Source organism: Chelmon rostratus, chromosome 13, assembly GCF_017976325.1.
Source record: "Chelmon rostratus isolate fCheRos1 chromosome 13, fCheRos1.pri, whole genome shotgun sequence".
NCBI lineage: Eukaryota > Metazoa > Chordata > Actinopteri > Chaetodontiformes > Chaetodontidae > Chelmon > Chelmon rostratus.
In genome coordinates this window covers 8,134,875-8,159,969 of record NC_055670.1, presented here as the reverse complement: position 1 = coordinate 8,159,969, position 25,095 = coordinate 8,134,875, and the positions used below count along the sequence as shown (strand labels likewise).

At 42.9% G+C, this 25,095-nt stretch overlaps 1 protein-coding gene across 11 annotated transcripts in view; it reads left to right on the top strand.

Annotated features, from left to right (window-relative positions):
• The first annotated feature begins 3,005 nt into the window (after positions 1–3,005).
• Positions 3,006–25,095, top strand: part of mycbp2 (MYC binding protein 2) — a 63,589-nt gene continuing 41,499 nt past the window's right edge. For 6 of the 11 annotated variants that reach the window (XM_041951358.1, XM_041951354.1, XM_041951356.1 and 3 more), the window contains exons 1-16: positions 3,006–3,617; positions 5,903–5,978; positions 13,825–14,040; positions 15,836–15,989; positions 16,262–16,458; positions 17,900–18,142; positions 19,079–19,150; positions 19,278–19,374; positions 19,481–19,554; positions 21,736–21,874; positions 22,086–22,162; positions 23,627–23,831; positions 23,952–24,116; positions 24,291–24,449; positions 24,553–24,757; positions 24,939–25,084. In XM_041951358.1, coding sequence (XP_041807292.1) covers positions 3,346–3,617; positions 5,903–5,978; positions 13,825–14,040; positions 15,836–15,989; positions 16,262–16,458; positions 17,900–18,142; positions 19,079–19,150; positions 19,278–19,374; positions 19,481–19,554; positions 21,736–21,874; positions 22,086–22,162; positions 23,627–23,831; positions 23,952–24,116; positions 24,291–24,449; positions 24,553–24,757; positions 24,939–25,084 — 2,497 coding nt within the window. In that variant the 5' untranslated portion in view covers positions 3,006–3,345. The remainder of the gene's footprint in view (positions 3,618–5,902; positions 5,979–13,824; positions 14,041–15,835; positions 15,990–16,261; positions 16,459–17,899; positions 18,143–19,078; positions 19,151–19,277; positions 19,375–19,480; positions 19,555–21,735; positions 21,875–22,085; positions 22,163–23,626; positions 23,832–23,951; positions 24,117–24,290; positions 24,450–24,552; positions 24,758–24,938; positions 25,085–25,095) is intronic. The other 5 variants (XM_041951364.1, XM_041951363.1, XM_041951362.1 and 2 more) reach the window with 1 other exon arrangement.

Below are 25,095 nucleotides of genomic sequence, written 5' to 3'. Positions count from 1 at the left end.
CCTGTATGCTAATAAAAGTAATGATTTTCAGTCTCAGGTTATACAATTAATCGTCTTTCACTGAGGTCCAGCAAACGCCATAAAACCTGAGAGAAGACTTACGCTTTTACCATCAGGTCATTAAGAAACTTAAACATGAAGATGGGCTCACACAGTTTCACACAAATGGTCACCGATGCCTGAGCAGGTCTCAGTACAGCCTTAAGCACTGAAACCTTGAATGAAACGTCTACTGAATGGCAACTAATGTCATGTGTTATCAATTAAGACAAAGCCATGACTAGTCGTACCAATCAGAATGCCTGTAGTAGGAGACGGCGGTAACAGTTTCAGGAGACACGGGGCTCTTTGATAAATCATCAGGAGTGCACGTAAAACTTAAGTGACAGTCACACTTGAACTAAATGTCTCGTCTGTGGCAGCTACCTTCATTATAGTGGGAGTGCCACTATAAGAGGCATGAAAGGTGCATAGCACACCGGGGTGTGACGGCATGATCCCGAGAGGTGAACCCCTCCTAGTCACGACTGACAGCACGAAAGGAATGCTGACTCCTTCCAATCATCAGACTATTAGTGTCACCAGTCCAAGGCTCATTTTTAAGAGAAAGTTACAGCTGTATTAACAAGCAGGGCTGAATATCACATTTAAAAAGGGAATTATTTAAGGAACAAAATAAGAACAATCAAGCTCAAGTTTAGCACTGTCCTGTTTAACGTCCTGCCCTTGTTATAGGTGCATAAATTCAAGTGGAAATGACCAACACTGGGTGGCGATAGAGCTATATGGAAATGACAATACCGGTTGTGCAACTCTTTTAAAATAAATAAATAAATATAAGGAGTTGCTCAAGGCAACACATGTCCTGATCATTTAACAGGCAGTTAGTCAAAACAGCACTGTATGACAGCATGACTGTAACCTCCTCTATTTTGGTGACTGGAAGAGAGTGAAGAGAGTAGTGAGCGTGAAAGTCACACCAGCTTCAGAAACGATGTGTGTTTCATTTCCAGAGAGAAACACAAACTGGCACAATAATTGTGCCCTCAGTTATGAACACCACCACTCCAGTCTTTCTGGACTGAAGCACTGTCACAGGTGTTGTGTCAGGACAAACAGTGACTCACCTTCATATCATTCCGGCACTTTATCGAGACTTTTCACCGCAACCCCAGTTCCTGGATGGGTGTATACCAACTGGATTTCATCTCAGCTACTTCACCTCACGCTTGTGACGTTCCTGCCTGACCCATGGCATCATCTTGGCCCAGATACCTCACCCCTCCTCCCTCCGTTTGTCCTAGCAGCACGGAGCTGAGACAACCAGGGGTTAAATGAGCAGCCTCTGGATGTGGCTGCATCTTCAGGTGACACAGTCCAGCTCCAAATCATCTCTCTTTTTATAACCTTCTACCAAAAGTCCACTAAGAGAGGGAAGGCCATCGATGTCAGCAGTTTCTGATCCTGCATCTGTGATAGATTTTTACAAGATGCTTCAACTGAGCTGCTTTTCATATCCAGCAGGCCTAACAGGCCTGTCCCTCAGTTCAGTGTTGATAAATTCTTCTTCAGTCACTTGTCATCAGTGATACATGATGGCACTTTGATATTGCGCATGATAATCTCTGAATGTTTCCTGGGTTGCTATGAGAAGAGACTGTAGACCGACCCCTCTCTTGTCATTGGGCCATTGCAGAGCCTCACAGCCAATAAAGCACCACTACGGCCTCAGTAAATCTCTTTCTCTATTTCCCACTCTCTCTCAACAAATGCGCACGCACATCCACAACTACATAAATCCCCACCACCTTTTCAAAAAGATGACATTAGATACAAGTTTTACGTTAGGGAGAGATTCAGCAGGACGGAGCAGTTTGGAAATTTTACTTGCTAACAGCATGTTGACACATGCACTCAGTCAGACACACATGCATGAGTGACATACCATGTACATATCTGTTTAGTACGCACCGCTTGCACCTGCTTTCTGCGTCCACCTTTGCATTGCAGAGTGTTTTGGCCTTTGCTGCCATTTTGACTGATGTTTACCAAACACACGGTGACTCCCAGCTTCCCCCTGCAGTGTTCCTGCTCCTCCTGCACCCTCAGTCCTGTCAGAAGCTGAAAATGCATTACCATCATTATAGCCCGCATGTTGCATGACTGAGGCACTTCAGTATGCCATGCATGCAATTAGATTTTTAGGCATACATAAACATACAGCGCATCGATTATCTCACCAAGCAACATCATCTGTATTTATACACAGGGGCATCTTTTGCCATAGAGTAGGTACATAGAGCTATGTAGACCTCAGCTAGGGCCTGCTCAGTCATGAGGACCACTGTGCCACTATGATACAACCGAAGGATGGCTGCTATTCTTGTGCAAAGTAATGAGTTGTTTTAACAGGCACGTTTGAGATCAAATGGCAACCTTTCACAGCCACACATTGGTCACTGGGGAGGGAAGCACCATGCTATCACTGACCACTATCCCAGCTGCTACTCATGGAGCCATAGTAGCTGGATTGTGAAAGATCAGAAGATATGAAACTATGAAATCAGAGTGGGCTGAAGACAGATCCAATGCAACACTGTTTTTAAGGGTCAAGCTGGTGTTTTTTTTAACAGGACTGCTTATAAAAGTATCTAAATGTGCCAATTTTAGATCAAACTGGGAGGGGCTCTGGATGGACCTCTACAAATTAAATGTTAAATGCATAATAGCCTCAATGGTCCTATCTTCCATCTATGCTACATCCTTCTCTCCTGCGATTGTGCTGACAAATGAACTGTATGTCAGAATAATTGTACACGGAAAGGAAATCATTCAAATAAATCAATGATAGCATCGCCCGGTTTTAGTCGTATGAAAATATCCCGGCATGCTAGCGACGCAAGACTCAGCCAGGGAGGGGAGGGATGATGGAGCTAAGATGGCAGCCCAACTGAGGGTGCTGCCTCTCTGGGGTCAAGAAATATTCAAGGAACGAATGAAACCGAAACACGACAAGGCGATCCGTGGAAATTAACGGTGACGTTTCTGCTATCGCACAAGACTATGCGTTATGGCTCGAGGAGATATGTTTTCAGGAGTCAAGCACCGTGTTGACGCTGTGGCCGGATCGGAAGACCATACGCTGTAGCTGCACCACCAGATTGGCTACGATTTGCGCTTATAATAACTGGGGACCGTGGATGCTAATTGTGGTATTTCTGCGACTCGGAATGGACAAATAATGTGACATGTGGCGGATTTAATGACAAGTGGGTTGCATCTGATGGCTAGATATTATCTAGCTGTGATATCTTTTGTGTGATATATGCATTGTTCTCCAAAACGATGATGTGTGCTGCTGCGGCAGCGGCCGCCGGTGGAGGGATTCTGCCCTCCTCATCGCCGTCGATGGGGCTGGGTGTCAGGGTCATTTCTGGAGCAGGAGCCGATCTCTCCACCATTGGTTCGGGAATGGGTTCTTGTCCGACACCCGGAGCCCAGTCGGATTGTCGGACTCGGTACCAGCTTTTACTCTCAGGGCGAGCTCTGGCCGAAAGATACAGGCGGATTTATACCACCGCTATCAATGATAAAGAGCAAGGCATAAATCAAGGAAGGTGAGTGGCAAACGTGTAAAATACAAATATCGCCGATGCTGGTCTGTCATTTCTGGGGCTAACTGAGCTAACGACCGTAAGCTAACATTAACCCTTGCTTAGCGGTACGTCACTGAACATCAGCTAATGCCCAAGTTAACTGTGTTGTATGATTATTGAGCTAGTCAGGCTTTTGCCACACAAGTCACTGTTTTGACAGCAAACAATTAGCCAAGAACTCCATAATTTGGGTTCATTCTCCTGTGGGGATCAGCTTGCTGTGTAGCCTTTTGGCTTTGACTTCCCTAGCTTATCGGATAAAGCTAAGCTAACGTAACGTTAGTCCACTCTTGCGCGAGTGGTTTGCACCCTGGCTGCTCTAGGTATTGTGTTATGGTTCAACGTTGACTCAGTGAAATAAAATCACTACCCACTGAGGTCAGAGCGACCAGAAAAAAGTCAAAAAGTCTATATCCAAAGAAGCTAGCTGGCTAACCGTCATGACAGCAGTTTGACAACAGTCAATTTGTTTTGAGCAATAACGTTAGCTGTTAACGGAACCAGCTAAACGTAAACACACGTGCCTCTCGTGTAATACTGACATTTTCTGTAAAACATCTTTAAACAGTCACTGCTTGGGTTGTCGCCATGTTTTACATTACCAAGTCATTTAATATAATTTGGGATAGTGGGCTGTGTGTATTTAGGCCCAACGGCGTCACTGTTTCGACAGCTAACTAACGTTAACTGACGTTGAGGAGCATCAGCCCTTCCCCAGGTCACCCGAAAGTAAACCGGCGATTTATCTTTCAGGAAACCTGGAGATGATGATGACCAGACATTCACGCAAACACGTGATAAATACAGCGTTTTGCTCTTGTACGCAAAATTGTGTCAAGCGTTGGACGTGTACGGGTGAGGATGTGATGGGAGGTGGATGAACTCATTTGCTTTTCTGGCATGAGCGGGCAATACAGTTACGTCATTGTAGTCAGTCAGGTTGTAGACTGAGTAGCTGGATGATTGCAGCATCCTCCCTCACAAACTGAACTGTTATTCTCGGCCTCACATTTACAATGCTCGCTTTAAGCACGGGTTTTTCAAGTGTCTGACATTACTCTCAGTGCGCCAGTGGACTCACAACCAACTCCTGAATACACACAGGTCTCTACAAGTGAGCAAGAAGAGAAAAAAAAAAAAAAAAAATCTGCTGGTGCTTCAACCCCTCCAGTGGTATCATGCTATTTTGAACAAATATCTAATTCCGGTCTGTTTTTGTTTATCTGATTGTGACGGATTTTGCAGTTGCTTATGCATAAGATGCAGCTTGTATACACAGAGATACATACAAGCTTTAGGAAGCTGTTTTGGGAGCAGCTGCCAGTTAGTCTTTTTTTTTTTCTTTTATGGATTTGTTGACATTTACTTTGCCACTGTAAATATCAGTGTCTGTGTGATTTTGCCAGTCTGATTTCAGTGGTTTTTTTTTTGATGAGTAAGGCTAACCCAGCCCATTGCTGTATGCTCAAGAACCTTCTTTTGTATGGTGACACGCAACTAGAAGTTGATATTGAGTTGCACTCTCAAATGATAAAATTTGGATCTGTGCTTTAAAATAAATAGATAAATCGTCAAGCAAGTAGTGGACCGAATCCTTATATCACTGTTTTTAAAACAGCTGATCAGCGGCACATTTAAAATGCATTGCCCTTCTGTATTTAGTAGTGAGCGATAATGATTATCAATTCCTGGACTGCCTGTTTGTTTTTAGTTGTAAGTCTATTTGTGGTCCCTAGCAGTGGTCATTGGCAGCCCGATTTGCAAGTAAAATTTATCATAAAAAGCCCATGCACAGATTCAGAGAGAGTTCAAAAGCATCTCTGGATTTTCTGCAAAGGCAAACAACTGAGTCTGGTGACAACTGCTACACCTCTGACAGTTATGTAAGTTGGATACACCACACTTCAGAAGTGCATAAGATGTAGACTTGCTCTGCAAGGGTGAGAAAGTGAAAATGAGATCACTGTTAAAGACATCAGTAACAGATTCATGATTCTGATAGCTATTCTAAACAAATACAAGGATAAATGATTTGTTGTTCCAACATCCTGACTGCCTTGAAGAAGAATGTGTTGATGACAAGTATCTTTACCTCCCATTCTCATCACATCATCATATTTATAATAAAGTCTGTGATAAGATAAAGTAAAATGCCTTGAATGTTATGCTGTGTTTAAGTGTAAACATTGCCGAATCATGCAGTAGCCTATATATTGCAATACTGAGTGATCACTATATCGTTTCAGGGGAAAGAAGGCCTTGAGTAAGAAGAAACTGAAAAGGCGACAGAAGGTCAAGTCAAAAGTAAAATCAAGAACAAAGGTGAGAGACCAGTACCAACTGTTACACAATGTTACACTTGTCATTCTATGTGATGCTGCTACTGCTGGATTTATATTTGGATGTTATTAATAGATATGTTCACAGGGGTTGTAAGGACAAGGCTACACTTTGGAATGGCTGTTTTTAAACCATTACAATATTTACTAAATTGCCAAAATTGTTTATTTCTCTCAATAAATACATGATACCATGATACCACAGAATATATAACCTCGATTCCAAAATAGGTAGCTGTGTAAAACAGAATATAATATAATGTGATAATTTGATAATCCTTTTTGACACACACTCAACTGAAAACAGTACAAAGACAATATATTTGTCTTTTACCTTATTAGCTTCATTAGTTTCTGTAAATATCTGCTTATTCTGAATTTGATGCAGCAAAACATTCCAAACAAGTTGTGACAGGAGCAACAAAAGACTGGGAAAGCTGTGGAACGCTCCAAAAACACCTGTTTGGATCATTCCACAGGTAAACAGGTTGATTGGTAACAGGTGATAGTATCATGATTGGGTGTGAAAGGAGCATCCTGGAAAGACTCAGTGGTTCACAAGCAAGGATGGAGCGAGGTTCACCACTTTGTCAACACATGATTGGATAATTGGGCTTGGGAGGACTGTTGTCTGAAAACACAGTCTGTCTGCAAATGATTGCATTCTGTTTTTATTTACGTTTTACACAGCGTCCCAATTTTTTTGGGAATCAGGGTTGTAAATTGTTGCAGTATTAAGTCATAAGTAGGAGCAATATTTATTAGGGGTGTATAGTCATGCCCAACATTCTTAGTACTACTTACAGCATTTTGTAGACATCCTTTGATTTCTACTACATGTTGTATTTTATGTGTTCTCTATATATTAATAAGAACAATATGGCTGACAGTTTTAATTTGGTACTGTCAGAGCCATAGGTATGCCATGATAAGTCCCTACAGCTGGTTTAACTCTGTACTGAATGAGTTTAACAGATTGACGATGGAATTATAGATTAGGTCCGATTCTCTGCAGTCCTGAAGGTGATGGCAGAATCCTAATTTTCATTGGCTGGACTGGTCAGGTGCCAGGAAGCCTATCCACACATGAAGCTGGAGAGGTGGATAGGCACAATGTGAGACACATGGGAGTGGCTCTGGCTTGTGCATGATGGCCTGTTGCCGAGCGACCTAATGTGTTCCACATCTCCACGGCAACAGTTGCCTGCCTCCATCTCCTTCATTCAAAGTGGCAACCTAGTCTTTATCAGTGGATGTGGTTTTGTTTTTGCTCGTGCTGCAGGCCCTGCGTGGACAACATAGGCTAACTCGTTCATCCTGAAGTTATGACAACAAATATAATCCACTCAGATTATATTGACTCATCTCCTTGCTGTTTTTCTCCGAGAGTGAGCGAGTAGCCCTTTCTATGGTTGGCCTGTAATATTGTTAGTTGGTATTTGGATGTAAGTATATTATACTGATTTTCTTTCAACAACTAGGCAGGCAAAAGCAAAAGTGATAATTGTGAAAGTAGCAGAGAAGGGCAAGAGGCTCTACTGCTCTGTCACCTTTCACCTCAAAACTATCCCAGACAGGAAATTCAATGTACAGTGGGCTAGTCAGTTCAGTCCTCTTCAGGTTGACTTGGTCAGTGATTTGATGTCCTGGAACAGCAGAAGATAAACTATAGAGACAGAGAATGGAGTAGGAGTCAAGGCTGGATGACAGGCAGGCATAATAACATGGGCAGTTGCATGGGCAGTCATGCTTAATCCGTGTATGTTGTACTCGCTCTTGCTCTGTCAAGCCTCTCACACCGTCATAGTCGGACAAGAGTGCGGTTTGAAAGGGTCTCTCCTTTTGTCTGCATCTGTGCTTAGAAACATGTGAAAGCTGAGTCACAACAAAAGGCGATTCGGGTCTCATCATCCCAATAAAGATGGTGATGTAACGTCTTGTGTACAAGCAGTACCCGACATTTACTTTTCAGTCTATCACAATATCCATATTGTAGCTGTATCTGCAAAACATTAATTGGCTCCTTTTTTCAGCTATGTATTGCAATGATATTAGTGTTCGGAAAGGTTAGGCAGAAAAAAGCAGTTGGTCATAATTAAAAAACTGGTCATAGTTAGTGTGTGAAGAGTTTCAAAGATGCCATTGTTGAGGGGAATATGCCCATCCACCATCTGCATATCCTTACTTTTTATTGCACTATAGATATGTCACACTGCTTTCTGTATTAAACTGAATATAGCTGTTGATCTTATAATGCAGAATAGCTACATATGAGCATAATTTATATGAGACTGAAATGAATTTGATGTACTCATAACCTGTGGTGCACAAAAAGCTATTGCTGGGTAAACTGAAATAGATATGACAGAGATGTTGTGGATTAGTGGAAGTTAGATGGCAAAATGAACGGGTCCATCAAGTAAAATAAAACTGTACAGCATGTCATTTTTCAAATGATTGATAGATGATAGATTATAGACAGAATAACTATTAAAAGGATTGATTGTGAAAGTTGTTTGCCTTTTAAGTATGACAGATAGTAGCCCCAGTTTGTGCCTCTCATGTATTAGCATTAGTGCTACACTTGAGTGAAGCATTTGTATCTCAGAAAGCTAAACAAGAAGCGACGGTAAGAAGGTATTGAACAAAGCTGAACACAACTCAACTCACAAGGTTTTCAGGGTTTTCAATTATCTGGATGGGAAATATTTGCTGTTTTGACTCCTGTTTCCAAATCCATCAAAGATGGTGTCAAGTAGTTACCTGGATAGGAAACACAGGTGCAACCTGGGAAATGAGTTAAAAATCTGTCAGTCCGTTTAAATAGAGTCTTCGATGATTTTTCTATGTAACCCTGTCGGGCAAAGTGCTCCCTCCACCCCTGCACACCTAGACCAGGGCATGGGGACAAGACATGATTTTGTATAGTCAGAGTTTGAGACAGGCACGTTCTGCCTTTAACATCATGAGGGATTACTGGATGAATATTAAGGAGTTTCATCGTCTCTTATTGCATATTATCTGATGTGGTCATGCAAACTAGCAATCACTCTGCCTTGAGCTTCTGCTTTGGAAGACAACTTTTATTTTTTTTTCCTCATTTTTCCGTGAAGCCAGCCATCTGAAATGTTTAGCTGTCTAAGTGCGGTCAGGGTTTCTATAGCCGCCTTCTCCAAAGCTCTTAGATGGCCATTAAATCAGCAGTGAGGTGCAGACAGAAGCACAAAAGAGACCATCAGGTCAGCAGCATGTTTGTGTTATGGGTTGTTGCTGTTACAAAGTGAGAAGAAACCACAAAACATCAGCAGGTCATCGGGCCTTACGTATGCACGCATTATGACGTAGCTTGAGGGTTTCACTTTTAATGACAAGCTTCTGATGATGTGTTCGGTTTTAAATTGGAAACTGTCAGCGCCAGTGAAACCTGTCAGTTACAAATCACTAGCACCATGAAGACCATGTTCCAGCTGCTTCACGTTCTGTTTACGAGATGTAACCAATCAGATGTGACCTAACATGTCTGAAATTGTTGATTGAAACATTGAAATATTGAAAGTTCACCCAAATCAAAGCAACCATCCCAAACAAACGATGCACAATGGAAATGTACAAGATCAGTCATCTTTGGAGTAACACTCAGGATATCTTTGCTTCAGATAATAAAATAATACTACTACTAATAATAGCTCTCGCAGAAACAAGAAAGTTGGGTTTAGCTATGGTCTAGTAAGGGTTGTATCCATGTATTTCACTTTAAATGAGTAGTACATATCTCTGTAAACTTATATCATCATATGCCTACATACAGTATCATTTTAAGTTCATATTGGTCATACAGTATGAATATATGTAGTGTTTTTGTTCTCTTATTAGTGGTTTACACAGATGGGAATCAGTGTACAATTAAAAACTAGGATCCAAAGATTGAAGCCATTGGCCACAACTAGGGTGGGCAGACATTAAATTAAGTCCGTTGTTTCTTCCTTGCTGGCTCGTTTTGGTTTTGGTTTTGGTTGATAACCTGAACATCCTGCTTCATCTCCCATGTCGTGTAGCACATCTCGCTCAGAGGTATACCCAGTAGCTGACGCATCTGGCTTCCGAGATTCTTCTTCTTCTTTGTCTGCCACCACCAATTTGCAGCAGGGTCTGACCCTTTCAAGTGGTAGAAAGTGCCAGATTTTAGTGCTGCTTTTGGGCAGGCAGCAGTGATATCATTTCACGGGTGCAAAAATTATTTAACAAGACTGTTACAAGCATTTCGAATTTGATGCATCACAATAAGTAAGATAACATGACTGTCCTGATACCAAGTTAACTAACTTAGCCTATGGCAGATTCAAAAAAGAGATGTGTCAGTGAAAGTCAATTATCAGTCTTTTTATACATTTACTCTATATGAGATTAGAGCTAAATGTATGTTAGTCATCTGTTGTAATGTCTTGTATGTAACTGCAACTCTGCACAATCCAGCATGCATTAGGAAGCATGGCTTCCCTGTACCACTAAGGCTGCAGATCCCCAGGGATTGTGGGAATTGGTGTTGGCTGTAAGGATTTTTCACAGCAGGGACGTGATTTTTAAGCTCATGATAGACTACGTGTACCGAGGAGAATAGCGATGTACCATCAGTTCACTCACAGACAAGCACACGCCTCCCACGAACAAGCGGCCCTGGCTGATTCCACACAAATATGTTTTAATTTAGAGCAGCGTTTTAAAACGAAAACGATCTCCGGCCAGATGAGCATTTTAGCACCGTTTCAAACTGTCTCACACGCAGGCTTTTCAAAGCTCTGTTGCACAGGTGCTGCTGTTGTAGTTTCAGTCATCACACAGACCAACTTTTTCGTAGCGCGAGCACTATGCAGCCCTGGTCTAGTGTTGTGTAGGCCGAATGCAGATTTTGTTGTCAGTGCTACCAGGGCTGCCCTTTTCTTTACTTGTGATTTCCAAGTTTAGCAAAACATTATAATAGGGAACTAATACTCCTGTTATTGTAAGAGTATCACATTTGATCTCATGAATATTAGGTTTAATGAAAGGAACCGTCAACTTAGGACTTTTAACTGCTTCCAAACAATGGAGACAATCAGAATATTGCGTGCACAAGAATATTAGACAAATCAACCGCCAGGATCTTGCACATGTGGGCCAAAAAGGCTAAATGTTCTATCTGAAATGCTTAGTCCCAACATGCAGTATTTTGGTCCCTACTCCACCCTTTTGTTTTCCTGTCATCTCCCAAGAAACCTATTATCTCTCCTTTGCTTTATAGGTTTGGGTTATTATAGCGTCTGTTTTAAATCGTTTGAAATGCTCTTTCCAGGCAATGTGCCCCTTTGTGTATGCTCTACAGTCACTTTGTCCCAAATGCTACTCTAGCAGCAAGGCAGGAGCGCAGAGGGCAGCTAATATCCTCCCCACCGGTTTGAGCTGAGAATGAATGACCTCTCTCCCCAAATAAATGACATCACCTCTGTGATTGTGATGCCAAAAGCGCAACACTGCAAGAGAGGCACAATCGATCAATAGGATTCTCCGGAGGTTACCTCAGGACTGTAGTTAAAAATGCATTGCTTGGTGGGATGAGAAGGCTTATCAATTAGTGAGCTTATCAAGTTTCTCGGTGGAGTGTTGTTTCTCTAATCAGAATGATTATTCGGTTGTAAGTGCTTAAGCTGTGCTGTAATGATTTTATTGTAAATTTTCCCTTTTGGCTCGTCCACCTGATTTATATCACTGATGATAGACTCAATATTACAAACTCCTCATAGTATAAAGCAATACAATACAACACCGCTAACTAAAGCCCCCCGCTAACTAAAGTGAAGACGATGTGAAGGGGGGTTGCTTGTAGTGTTAAACCTACAGAGAATTATCTCTGAAATTTGCAGCTCTCTGCTGCGCTGTAAAGGTTGCTGTGAAATGAAGGTAATTATAGTTATTTATTCTTTGAAATACATAAAACCAGGCATTTTGTTGCTATTTTGGTCTCAAATCAAATATAAAAATAAAAATAAAATGAAATAATTCTGCAGTCTGAACAAAGTGTCGGCTAAAGCTGCAGCTTACAGTGACAGCGCTTTTTACATTACATCATGTTCACCCTCGAAAGGTACTATCAGACAACAGCAAACATACAAACTATCAAAACAAAAACAGTCATTTTACTTTAGTTCTTTAATTAACTTTAAAAAATGCAAATTCCTCTCAAATCATGTAGACATTGTCTCTTTTTAAACAACTTTTGGACGCTTCCAGGTAGTAATTTTTTTTTTCTTTGTACATAATGTGTGTGGGACTGTGGCTCGGGAGGAAGAGCGGTCTACATGTCGAAGTATCCTTCCAAGCCAAGATACTGACCCCAAGTTGCATCGGTGTGTGAGTGTGTCAATGCTCGTAATGAGCCGCTGGCCTAGCTACCATGTGTGAATGGGTGAATGCAGGCTTGTGTTGTAAAGCACTTTGAGTGGTCAGCAGACTAGAGCGCTATATAAAGACTGTCCATTTGACCTGGTTTAAAGTTGACCAAGTCTTAATTTTTTGTGCGTCTAATTTGATAAAGATTGGGTTTGTTGATTCTCTTTAGTTAGTTTTGTTTAGCTGTTCAGTCCACAACTTCACTGTTTTGGTTCACTCTCACCGCTCTCATACTGTCGTTTCTGGCTGTAGCAGACAGACAAAAACTCTAAAACCCCACTGTACACTACCTTCCCAGCACCAAACAGCAGACACACACAGCAAGCAATTACCTGGTGAACACAGTGAAGCATTTAGCAGCTAAAGAGCCAGATGTTTCCCTCAGGCGCTGGTAGAGACCAAAAACAGAGCTAAAACACAGCGACTATTGGACCGGAGTTTGCCAGGTAGCCAGAAACGGGACTTCAAATGAAAGCTGATGTTTCTCCATAAGTGCCGGATATATAAATAAGCAACTGTCAGCCATTAACGTGATAATATGTCAATGCTGTGTTCGAGTTTGAGTTGAAAATGTTCTGCGGTGGTTATGTAAAATGTTGGGTAAGCCATTTTGTAACACTGATGGCTGTGTTGAGCTGAACTTGAAATGGGTTAACACTTGCCAAGCTCAGTGCGTACAAAAGTGAGCTTCCTGAGGAGTCAAAGAAAAAGGAGGCGTCATTTCATGTCACAACTGTGTCACTGACTAGACATGAGGACAATGCCAGAACCGATTGCATAAAGCCTAACTGCGTTCAACTGAGGTTTCACACTCCCAACCTATTGCAGTTATATAATTGTGTTTCAAGTCAAACGTAACAGCTAACATCTGCCGACAGTCCCTTTGGTTTAGATTTAGGAGCCTCTGCCTCTCAGATGTGAGTTTCCTTGCAAAGCCAAGGAAAATCACATCTCACTTCAGAAATTACCCCACTTATTGTGGTCACTTGGGACTTGTTTTGGTTAGGTGTCATTAACGGATGTACACTAAAATTCCCTCTGAAGCAACTGCTGCACGAACAGTCGACGAACACAAACTGAAACTAATGGCCAGTACATGTAATATAATGTTTACAACTCCTGTTGCATAAACATGTCAGTGATAAGAGACAGGACCCAAAGTGCAGCATCACACTTAGTAAAATGATGTTAAGGCTTAAAGTGATGTAATTTTTTTAGTGAACCAATTCAAGCAAACTACAGAAACCAACCAACTGTAAATCTGTACAGTTAATTGACATTGCTGTTCATATATGATTGGTGTGCCAAAGAGTGTATCAATTGAACAAAAGATATCATACTTGTGGTCACCAAGGAAAGGTTTTGCTGATCTTGCCAACCACCCACCGCTCTCTGTTTTTCCACAGGCCGAGAGTCTAGATGGAGCCCTCTGCGTGCCGGACATCAAGCTGCACAGCAACCCATCTGCATTCAATGTCTACTGCAACGTGCGGCACTGTGTGCTGGACTGGCAGCAGAGAGAGGCCTCCCTAGCGCTGGCTTCCAGGAGCTCGGTGCAGAGCGGCGACTCAGACAGCGAGGAGGAGGAAGAGTACCGCGAGCCAGCCGTGAAGCTGCCAAAGGTATGAACAGGGGGTTGCACTGGCCGCTTGTGTGGTGTTAGTAGTGTGCAGTATCAAGACAAGAGCCAGCCTGTGCTCTTTATCGTATAGATGCAACAGTCCTCTATCTCCTTGGCCTTTTATGTCGGGCTTCTCATTTTTATTGTTGTGTTAATTGGAGACACACTAACAGAGGTTTGAATCGCTCATCCTGTGAGGATTACAGCCTCTGCTCTGTTGGCCCAACTCCCTCTTCTACTGTGAGCCTACAGTTTGTCTGTATTACTCCGTATCAGGGCTGTCAGTTTTTATCTGAGAAGTCAACTATTTTTTGTAAGTGAGGACAAATTAATATTCAACCTGTAACGACAATAATTTTCTAACATCCTGTCTATAAGTACAGTGGACTGTTTTGATTATTTTGCCTTGTACTCCAGTAAAATGTCACAAAAATGAACTGTCATGTGGGCTTGTTGCATGCCCTGTTGCCCTGTCAGTAAACTAACCAGCCTATTGCTGTGTCAGAGGTTTATTTTAGGTTCTATGCCACAAATGGCAGAATTAAGGGATAAAGCTAACAGTGCTTCCTGACTTTGTAAAAGGCTTCCTTTCCACAAATCTGAGGAGTCGCCCGTCAGCTTGTCATCCAAGTGAGGCAGCGGCAGCACCGTAAATGAGCTGAACATCAATTGTAAACATAGTTTAGGATGAGGCTGCAGAGATGCCTTCAAATGATCTGACACCCTACTTTTCTGTATCTGACAGAGGGGTACTACAACAGGACAAACATCTCTACAGTGTGACAGCACAGTTATTGTACAATTGTGTGTACAAACGTGCATGAAGAGAGTTGTATGTCGATTTCAACTTTTGTGCTCGCCGTACATATTGGTTAGCAGGTCACAGATGGAAAGTTTTCATTTTGTAACAGTCTGTATCCATTTTATCGTCTAAATGAAATGCCTACTGTTGATATAATATTTTGGGGTGATCTAGTTTTAATTTCTGCTTTAATAACGTTTGTTAACAAGCCATGTGTTGAGAATCTTTGCTGTGTGTGTGCACATACTTGTGTGTGTATTTAACCAAAGTAACACTGACAGAGTGGCTGTAATCCATGGCAAAATATTATGTCGGTTACTAGCTAGAACAGAAAGATCTAGAATGGCTATTTAATATCTGTTAAGCTATATCTAGTCAGTGTTTTGTGCACAGTATTGTGCATGTCTTGTTACTGTTTGTCTCTTCCAACATCTATCATACTTTTTCACATTAGTTATCCCTGATGCTGAGCTTTCATTTCGCTGTTACGAAACAAGTTCTTCACTGAGATAGGAAGGAACATTAAAGCATTATTTGACTCACTAACAAGCCATACTGAGAGACAGAATGGCATCCTTTTCTAGGCCAAACTCCTTTGCCTGCCTCCCTTCCCCACTCACTCCAGTGGGTCTGTCATTACTCAAAATGTTAATAGTGGATGTTGAAGCCTTAGTAACTGTACATACTGCAGCCCCACAGCTAAATGTAGGTTGTTTCATGAGGCCTTGCTATTTAAAGAAAACATCCACTCCAGCAGTCTGTTTACCAATTGTTTTTCAGTTAGAATACTACAAGGCAGTTACGTGTGAACTGACACAGTGGACAGAAAGTGGTGATTGTTTTTAAAACTGCTTCCGTGCACAATGTCAGTATGTCTCATCTTCATTCGCTGTGGAAAGCGGTACGACAGCTTGCCTAGCTAGACTTGGACTGCAGTATGACAACGTGATGTTCACTAGCTCATAGAAATGTGCATCCGTCTGTGTGTGCGCAGATCATTGGCATCGGCCTGTGTGGGGTATTTGAGCTGATTAAGGAGACTCGGTTCTCTCACCCCTCGCTGTGCCTGCGTAGCCTGCAGGCCTTGTTGGACATGCTGCAGGGACAACAGCCTGAGGGCTTTCAGACTGAGCCTCCCGATGTGCTAGGTAAGGCTGAAAATGCGCACACGTAAGACTTTATTTGCTGCATGTGTACACAATACAGTGCAATAGCCGTGCAACAGAGCTTGTTTGTGAAGTTAGGAAATTTTCAGTTTTATTATCAAAGATATGCTCTTGCACCCTGAGAATCATTTTGAGATGCTCTTTGTATTGGACTGCATTTTATTGTAATTTGTTTCATATATTTTTTCAGCCTTGCATTCGTATTTCTCTTTTTACAAATTTCTAACCCGCCAACTACTTGTGTGCTTGCTCAGAATCTCTCTTCCAGTTGTTGTTGGAGACCACGGTCCGGAGCACAGGGCCCAATGACCCGACAGGACAGGCCATCACTGCTCTGTCCTGCGCCTGCCTCTTCAGTCTGGTGGTGGCCTGGGGTGACACCGGCAAAATCCTGCAGGCCGTCTCCGCCATCCTCACCAACAACGGCAGCCATGCCTGCCAGACAATACAGGTAGTTACCCAATTTGAATTGGACTTTATTTGGTGATTTGATTCCACAATTGCCTGCTTGCTTCATCTTTATCTTTACATCTCTTAAAATAAGATAAATATGAGTCTGAACTATGCTTTGCACTTGTCTTGTTTTGTTATACTAGGCCAGTCTGCATGCCCAACTATTCCATAAAGGGCTGTGTGGCTGCAGGTTTTCTTTCCAACTAAGGAGGAGCACACCAGGCTGGTCTCATTTAATCAGCTGATCTCAGTCTTCAGCTGATAATTAGGTGACGTCTTGATTGGTTGGAACAAAAACCTGCAGCCACATGGCCCTTTATGGAATAGTTTGGACATGCCTGTGCTAGGCTTTCCTGGCACGAGTAGCTAGAGATAATCAGATCTTACCTTTGCACTGACCACCTGTTCACACCACTGTCTTATCTGAACAAACGTCTTTATCTCAGGAGAGGAATTCCAGGTGACCCTGGTGCTTATATTCAGTGAAGCACAAGCCGGGATGACGTTTTTCCTATATACACAATTAAATTTGAATTGTCATGTTCTCTAAACCACTTCCTTCTATTATCCAAGTGTTTCCTTCAGATTTGTAAGAATGCTTTAGATCACCAGAGTGTGTTTTGGAAGGAAAAAATAACCTCTGGCTCATCCATGCATTTACTCTGAGCAGAGAGACTTGGGAGTGTCTGGACAGCACAAATTGAGTTTTGGAAAATGTCAGGCTGCTGTGATTCTCCTGTTTGATTACATTACCCTTCCTGCATTCTTACGCCAATTAGCTGGTCCTCTGGTTGCGTCAATCTCTAGATCTCTCTCTCTCCACTCCTTTGGGTTTTTTTAAATTATTTATTCTGCTTTAAAAGCTAAAGCTATAACTTAAACAGTACATACATTCATGTGCAGGCTTTGTGATGAAGAATGTCTCACCTGTACCTGCATGGGGATGCATAAGGATACACTTGACCACGGCTGCAGAGGGACTTTGTGGCCTGTGTGTGTGTGCATGTGCATGTGCATGTGCGTGCGTGCGTGCATGGTTGCTAATCTTTAAGGCATTGACCGGACTGTGTATGAATCATCAGAATGGCAGGCAGGCTGACGGGCTGTACACGCCTCTGTGTGTGTGTGTGTGTGTGTGTGTGTGTGTGTGTGTGTGTGTTTTACCGGTGAGATCAGCCATGTGTGTGTTATACCTGCCATAGAAATGATGTGAAAAATGTGTGTGTGAAAATGCATTCAGGTAAAATGAAAAAAAGGCAATAATGCCAGTACAGTAACCACAGTGTCAGTCACTAATGTGAGAATCTGACTTGATCAGCAAGAAATAAGCTCAGAAGCCAGTTCCCACCTGGTGCATGATCAGCTTCAGAAAATACACTCCATTATGTCTTTTGCCACCCTACAATCTTTCAGCTCCTTGTCTTCCTAAATCTCACCAGGTGCCCACCATACTGAACGCGCTACAGAGGAGTGTACAGGCTGTCCTGGTGGGAAAGATTCAAATTCAGGATTGGTTTGGGAATGGCATCAAACGCGCAGCCCTGATGAACAAGTGGGTCCTGAAAGAGGTGGCCATCGACGAGGATGAGCGCTGTCTTCTACAGACTGATGGCTCCTTCCTCTACTTGCTCTGCAAGGACGGGCTCTACAAAGTGGGCTCTGGATACAGCGGCACTGTCAGGGTACGTCGCACTCGAAGCTGCGTGCTGTCACTGTCGAGACGACCACTTATCTCCAAATTTGGTGGCTTAGAATTTGTAAGATAAACAGAAGGATTAAGTGCTTCGTGGTGGGTTGGGAAAATTCTCAAGATAAACAAACTGTTAAATTGGATTATTTAAAACTGCACCGTCACAAAGCTTAAAGGAAGGATGGGTTGTTTTTCTTGGCTCTGGAGAAGTTGACAATTTAGTAGAGATACATTGTTTTCACTGGATTTGCAACTATGTATACTCTCAGTTGCCATCGTATTAGGTACGCCTAACTACATCTAATACAGTCTAATACAACAGTCCTACAACAAATCCTAATTTCACGAAGGTTACAATGCTCAGGTTTGGATTGGATGATACAAGCTACTACTATAACACAAGCAACTACACTAACAAGCAAGTGTGTTGCAAATATGGGTGTTTGTGGGGAGAGAGAGTTAATTTTATCAGGCTTTAGCTTTCACCTGTGGGTGTTTGTTGAGACTTTTGGCTTTACATGCAGGTCTGTCTTTGTTCCCTGGGGTTAGGGCCCAACACGGTATAATCACTTGGTTTACCTGATAAACTGGCAACTGAGTAGTATGTCTGTGTCTGATGTATGCAACAAAACGCAGCACATGCTAGCAGTGGCTCTTGAAAGCAGCAGTAGCTCCTCATCAACCCTATTGAAACACTGAGTTTAAGCCTTTATTCACTGTTGTGCACAGGATCATGTGACGAAATCAAATTTAAACACAAAGGCACCATATGTAGTGTTTCCCAGCTGGAGATTGTCAGCTAGCAGCAGTAGTTTTGTGATGATTGACCAGTGTTTGTAGTCATCTTTTGATTTTTCAGCAGCCAACACTAAGTTAAGGTTTGTCAGTGTATGTGATCGCCTGCTAATGTGCCATCAATGCCTCACAGGGCCACGTGTACAACTCCACGTCTCGTATCAGGAATCGAAAGGAGAAGAGATCGTGGCTGGGCTTTGCTCAGGTAGGTTTTCATCAAGACGCTTGTTTCAGTGAAGTGGCTTTGAAGAAACTTTGAGTGTGTAACGTTTCCATTAGAGATAGTCCTTACTGATTGTAGATCAGCAGCAGTGTTTGTGTTGTGTTTTCAGGGGTACTTGTTGTATCGGGACACAAGCAACCACACTATGTCGGCCATCAAGATCAACCCTGAGACTCTGGAGCATGAGGGGACTGTCATCATGCCAGGTGCAAAGAAAACAGGAATCAGAAATAGCCAGTGAGAGCTAAGTCATCAAAATTACGACAAACAAAATATCGGGGATATTCATCATCACTTTGCTTTTCTTTGCAGGTCAACATTCAGACGGACAGAACATCATCTTCACGGACGGAGAGTACATCAACCAGATTGCTGCCTGTAAAGATGTAAGTTTAATGCTCATGCTAAAGCTCCCTGTCACCATGACAATGACATGCATGACCTCTCTTGAGCAAATTTTAGTGTGAAATTTGAAATTGAGTCCGTATCGGTGAGGGAAATCAGCAGCGTTTTCAGGAGTTCCCCTACAAGTGTAATCGATGCCAGAAAAAAAAATTCCCTATGTGTGCTGGAAACATGGTGGAGATACTGGACTTTATTATTGCCTTTATGTGCATTTAAAGTCTTATGAGACTGTAGTACTGTTAGATTCCCTGCAGGCACTCAGTTGTACTTTCGAACAGTCATTGTCTCGGTCATCTTGAACTACATTACAGTGGCTAATGTATGGATGGTTTCAATCTCAGATAGTGTTTGTCAGTGAGCTTTTGTGAGCAGTTGTCCCTACTGAAGATCATACACACACTGGGGCAATCAAACCATTCCCTGCTTCTCGTTTGTCATCTTTTTTTATCTAGTGCAGCTGAGTAACGTCTCTTTCAATGTGTGTTGTTCCCCTCATGAAAACCAAATCTTTTGTTTTGTGAAGCGTCTGTCACTTCCCCTGCTGTAGAGGTCCCAGCCTCACTTTGAGTGGCCCTCAGCTGATCACCAGCTGTGCCACAGAAGGGGTATAGCTGCGTCTGTGTTTATATGTGTGTTGTGTATATGTGGGCGTGGCAGCGAGGGCAGTGGCACCAGATGTTGGTATACTCCAGAGAGCTTAATCTCTCAAGCAGTTATCTGCATAAGCACTCTGTAATGTGAGTGGGGGAGGGGGAGATGTGAAATCCATATAGCTGCCTTGAAACTAGCCTTCCTCCCGGATAGCGGTTTCTAGGCTAATCAAGGGGATGGGATACTGTGGGGGGTGGGTCGGTGGCTGGGTGGATGGGGGGGATTGGGAAGTCCTCAGAAGCTACATGCATTTTAAGTGAGCAGCCAGCAAATGCAACCACCGCGCAGAACGCTTAACGGTTGAGGAAAACCCTGTGAGACACACAATGAGGGGGTTTCAGATGCTGGAAAAAGGAGAAAGAGGATGATGTGGGTAAACAATAGGAGGTCAAGAGGATAGTCAAAGGAAGAAGGTAACATGTAGGGAGGAAAATCAGGAAGGCCGGGGGGCAACAGAGGGGCTTATTTAATGATTTGAATGACACATGTGCTCTGCTCTGCAGGAATCAAAGCACAATAGATGAGTCTGTCATCATTAGCACACAGTGAAACCAGATCACCCCAACGCTACCCTTCATACTTTTTTATATCCCTGTTGTCTCCCAATTATTTTCTATTTTCTATCTTCTTGTTGTGTGCCTCTGTCAACTCTCTTCCCTCCCTGTAAATTGTCCCTCTCAGCCACATCCCCTGTAGTCTGAGTAACCCACATCTTTGGCAGTTGTATCATTCGTCCTGTGCTTTGCATTGAGTGTGTGAGTGGTTGATAGAGGTCACACACTTCATGGTGTTGTTAAGATAAATGGATAGGCTTTTATCACTGACGTGGCTGGGCTTTTAAGTTGCTATGTTCACTAATATTAAAAACTGTATGCACAGATTTTGTAACTCTAAGCCAGGCCCCCCTGTAGACTGACCTAAACGTACTGCAGCTACAGTTGATAGACCTCTCTCTAATAGGGTTGTAATCCATGTGTTAATCCAAACTGCATCCAGCACATTAGCTATGAGTGTGTGGGGGGTATGTGAGGCCCAGTTGTAATGATTTACCTCATTCCCCACTGTGCAAAAACAGATACATGCATTAACAGTCACTCACACATGCATAGCTAAATGTTTTGAAGTCTGAAATACCATGTGTCCTCAACACAAATTATTGTGACATTTTGGGAAATGTGCTTATTTGCTTTTTTGCCATCTCTACTCGAAATATTTGTATTTATTGATATCACTCTAATGTGTGCACACTAAATGGTCATATTTATTGTGCAGAATTCTGCGTGTCTTTAGTCTTCTCACTCTCAGCAACAGCACCAATAAGTGTATCTCTGAAAACTGTTCCTGTAAGAGCTTGATTCATTTTGATTATTGGTGAAGTGGGAATATGTTTTCATTAAATTGGGGATTTCTTGTGTCTTAACATTGTTCGGTGGACTCTAAATGGCATACTGTAGCAATGTTGAGTCATGAAACTAAACCACATTTCCTCCTGTTGGCCCTGACTCCTGCAGGATGGTTTTGTGGTGCGGATCTATACTATGAGCTCAGACCCGGCCCTGCAGCAGGAACTGCAGCTGAAGCTGGCAAGGAAATGTCTGCACGCCTGCGGCATCTCTCTCTTTGACCTCGAGAAGGATCTGCACATCATCAGTAAGTGATGCACAATGTCTGAATGAGGCCGTGAGTAGTGATTTCCATATGCATACGTACACCTGCTGCAGGCATTTCACACTGTACGCATGTGTGTGCGTGGACAGAGTTGCAAATGTGTCAGAAATTGTTCAAAAGGATAAAAAGAAAGCATACTTCCAAACGTTGTCTCTATGTGTATTTGTCTCTAAATAGTATGTTGTTCTCTCAGGCACAGGCTTTGATGAAGAGGCAGCATTGCTTGGAGCGGGCAGGGAGTTTGCTCTGATGAAAACTGCCTCGGGAAAGGTGAGAAGGAACATGTTCTCTGGTGGTGTGCCTACAATGTGGAAGAAAAATGAAAGTTGGAACAGTTTCAGCCATCGTGCTCCAACAGCTTTTGTCTTGCTAATGACAGGCCAGGCACTTTAGACGGTGAACCTGTGGGGGGGCTCTAAATTAATTGTGTTTCACCATTATGTTTTCTTCCTTATATGTTACACTGGCCACATGAAACCCATCGTACAAAATTAACATTCCCTTAGTTACATCTGTATGTAGTTAGCTATAGTCAGATTTTCCTAGGATCAGGCTGTACTAAAGCACAAAAATAAGACATGTCTTCTTGTTTTGGAAATATTTGGTGGCCCTCTAAGCTAAATTGTCTTTAAATAATACAGAATGAGGGAGCTGTACTTGGATGTCTCATGGTCTTTGCACTGTTTATTGTGCTCTGGACTTCTCTTGTTAGTGGTTATATGCACCCAGAGCTTATAAAGTGACGTCCGTGCTTAACTAACTGGAAGTGATTAGAGTATTTCACCAAGCTAAGCAGCGGCTCTGGCCTATAGTGTAATGTCCACTTTCAGGAAAGCACACAAGGGCCTACTGCAAGTGAAGCTTTGTTGTTTCTGAACTTATGTAAGAGTAGAAACACAAACTTGAATATAAATTTTAACAAATTTGATTGATGGTGAACAGTGTAGATAATATGTGTGTGTCTGGCTCAGTGCTCGACTGTTAGACTGCAGGGTCTTCGACTAATCACTGTAGGGAAGCAGTGCTTTGTTGAGAAAGATAGTTGGCATTTTTTATGCAGACCGTGTTAGTGAGAAGAGAATGCTAACTATGTCGTTTGAATGGGTGCGTGGAAGGTGTGGTTGGGTGTGTGTCTGCACTGTAGGTGTGGTGCACTGTGCTTCTTCTGTAGATAGTAGTCCAGAGCAGTTGCCTGTTGCACATATGTGTCTGTGTCGAGGCCTAATCTCACTGCACACTTTATCTGCAGATTACCCAAACCCAGGCTGGCTGGATGAGTAAAAATAGGAGCAGCTGACCTGTGTCTTGGCACAAAGTTCACTCATCACTTGGGCTGGAAATTATGCCAGACATGTGATATTAGGATAAGATTCAAAGGCTGACTGCTTGTGGCTTACAAGCTACTGTTCTCTCTGCACGCAGTGCTGTTGCGATTGTGTAATTGTAATTTGCAAAGTGAATGTCAAATGATTTGTGTTATAAAAATTCTCTCACCTCCAGCAGCAGACTTACTTACAACACACATGGGCTAAGGCTGTGTTCAGAAAACAAAGGGTCCTCATTTGTTTCACTAAGAACATTGTGTTGATGTAACAGGGTTGTTGGCTACTACAGTGGCCTCTGGCAAAAAAATGCCAAACAAACTCACCTTAATTAAGCTTTTGCCACAAACTGGACATACTGTGGATCCTCGATCCTTGTGTTTGATCTCCTTCCCTCCTCTTCCCCTCATAGATTTACTACACAGGAAAGTACCAGAGCCTGGGTATAAAGCAGGGCGGCCCGTCAGCAGGTAAATGGGTGGAACTGCCCGTCACCAAGTCTCCCAAGATCGCTCAGTTCTCCGTCGGCCATGATGGGTCTCATGCACTGCTTGTGGCTGAAGACGGAAGTGTGTTCTTTACCGGCTCTGCCAGCAAGGGAGAGGATGGAGAGTCCAGTAAGACAATTTCAAACTATCTGCAAACTGTTCATTCCATTCAGCCTTTGTTAAACACAGAATCAAAGCCATATCTTATCAAATTCTGATGGTGACATCTGTTTTTAATTTCCTTCACAGCTAAAAGTCGCAGACAGCCCAAGCCGTACAAGCCCAAGAAGATGATCAAATTGGAGACTAAGACAGCAGTGTACACCGCTTGTAACAATGGCAGCAGCAGCATCGTCACCAAGGATGGAGAGCTCTACATGTTTGGCAAAGATGCTATTTACAGTGACAGCACCTGTGAGTTAACTGGGACAGGGCTATTTCAAATCCTCAGTTTCTTGTCATTGTCTGCATTGTGTTGATAAAGACAGATTAAAGACTTTTTAAGAATAAACATTAAGCTGTCTATAAATATTTCTCCTTTGGAAGCCCTTTTATTCACTTGACAATAATCACTATTTTCTTCCACAGGCCAGGTGACAGACCTCAAAGGTCAATTCGTAACTCAGGTTGCCATGGGTAAGGCCCATACGTGTGTTCTGACCAAGAGCGGTGAAGTGTGGACATTTGGCGTGAATAACAAGGGCCAGTGTGGCAGAGACACCGGATCGATGAGCCAAGCAGGGAAAAGTGAGCAGATTATGGTGTCTCACATACAGCATCCTTAACATCGTCATGTTAACATGTACTTTGCTCAATCTGGCTTTGCTGTCTGTGCGTGCGTTTGTTGTAGCGTTCGGCGTGGAGAGCATGGCCACAGCCATGGATGAAGACCTGGAGGACGAGCTAGAAGAGAAGGAAGAGAAGAGCATGATGTGCCAGCCTGGCATGCACAAGTGGAAGTTGGACCAGTGCATGGTCTGCACGGTGTGTGGAGACTGCACTGGCTACGGTGCCAGCTGTGTCAGCAGTGGACGGCCAGACAGAGTGCCAGGAGGGTAAGAGGACACAAAAGCTGGGAGGGATGAAGGTGGTCATTACAGTGTCTGTCCAGCACTTGTGTTTATCAGTTAGTGCTGCCAAGAGCCACCAACTGACTGGGATGATCTTCTTAGCTATGGGAATATAATATTTTTTTTTCTATCTTTGTTTGCACCTGTGTATTTGTCCACCACCCAGTATCTGTGGCTGCGGGTCTGGAGAGTCTGGCTGCTCTGCGTGTGGCTGCTGCAAAGCCTGTGCAAGGGAGCTGGATGGTCAAGAGGCCAGACAGAGAGGCATCTTCGACGCTGTGAAGGAGATGATTCCGCTGGACCTGCTGCTCGGTATGCCAGCT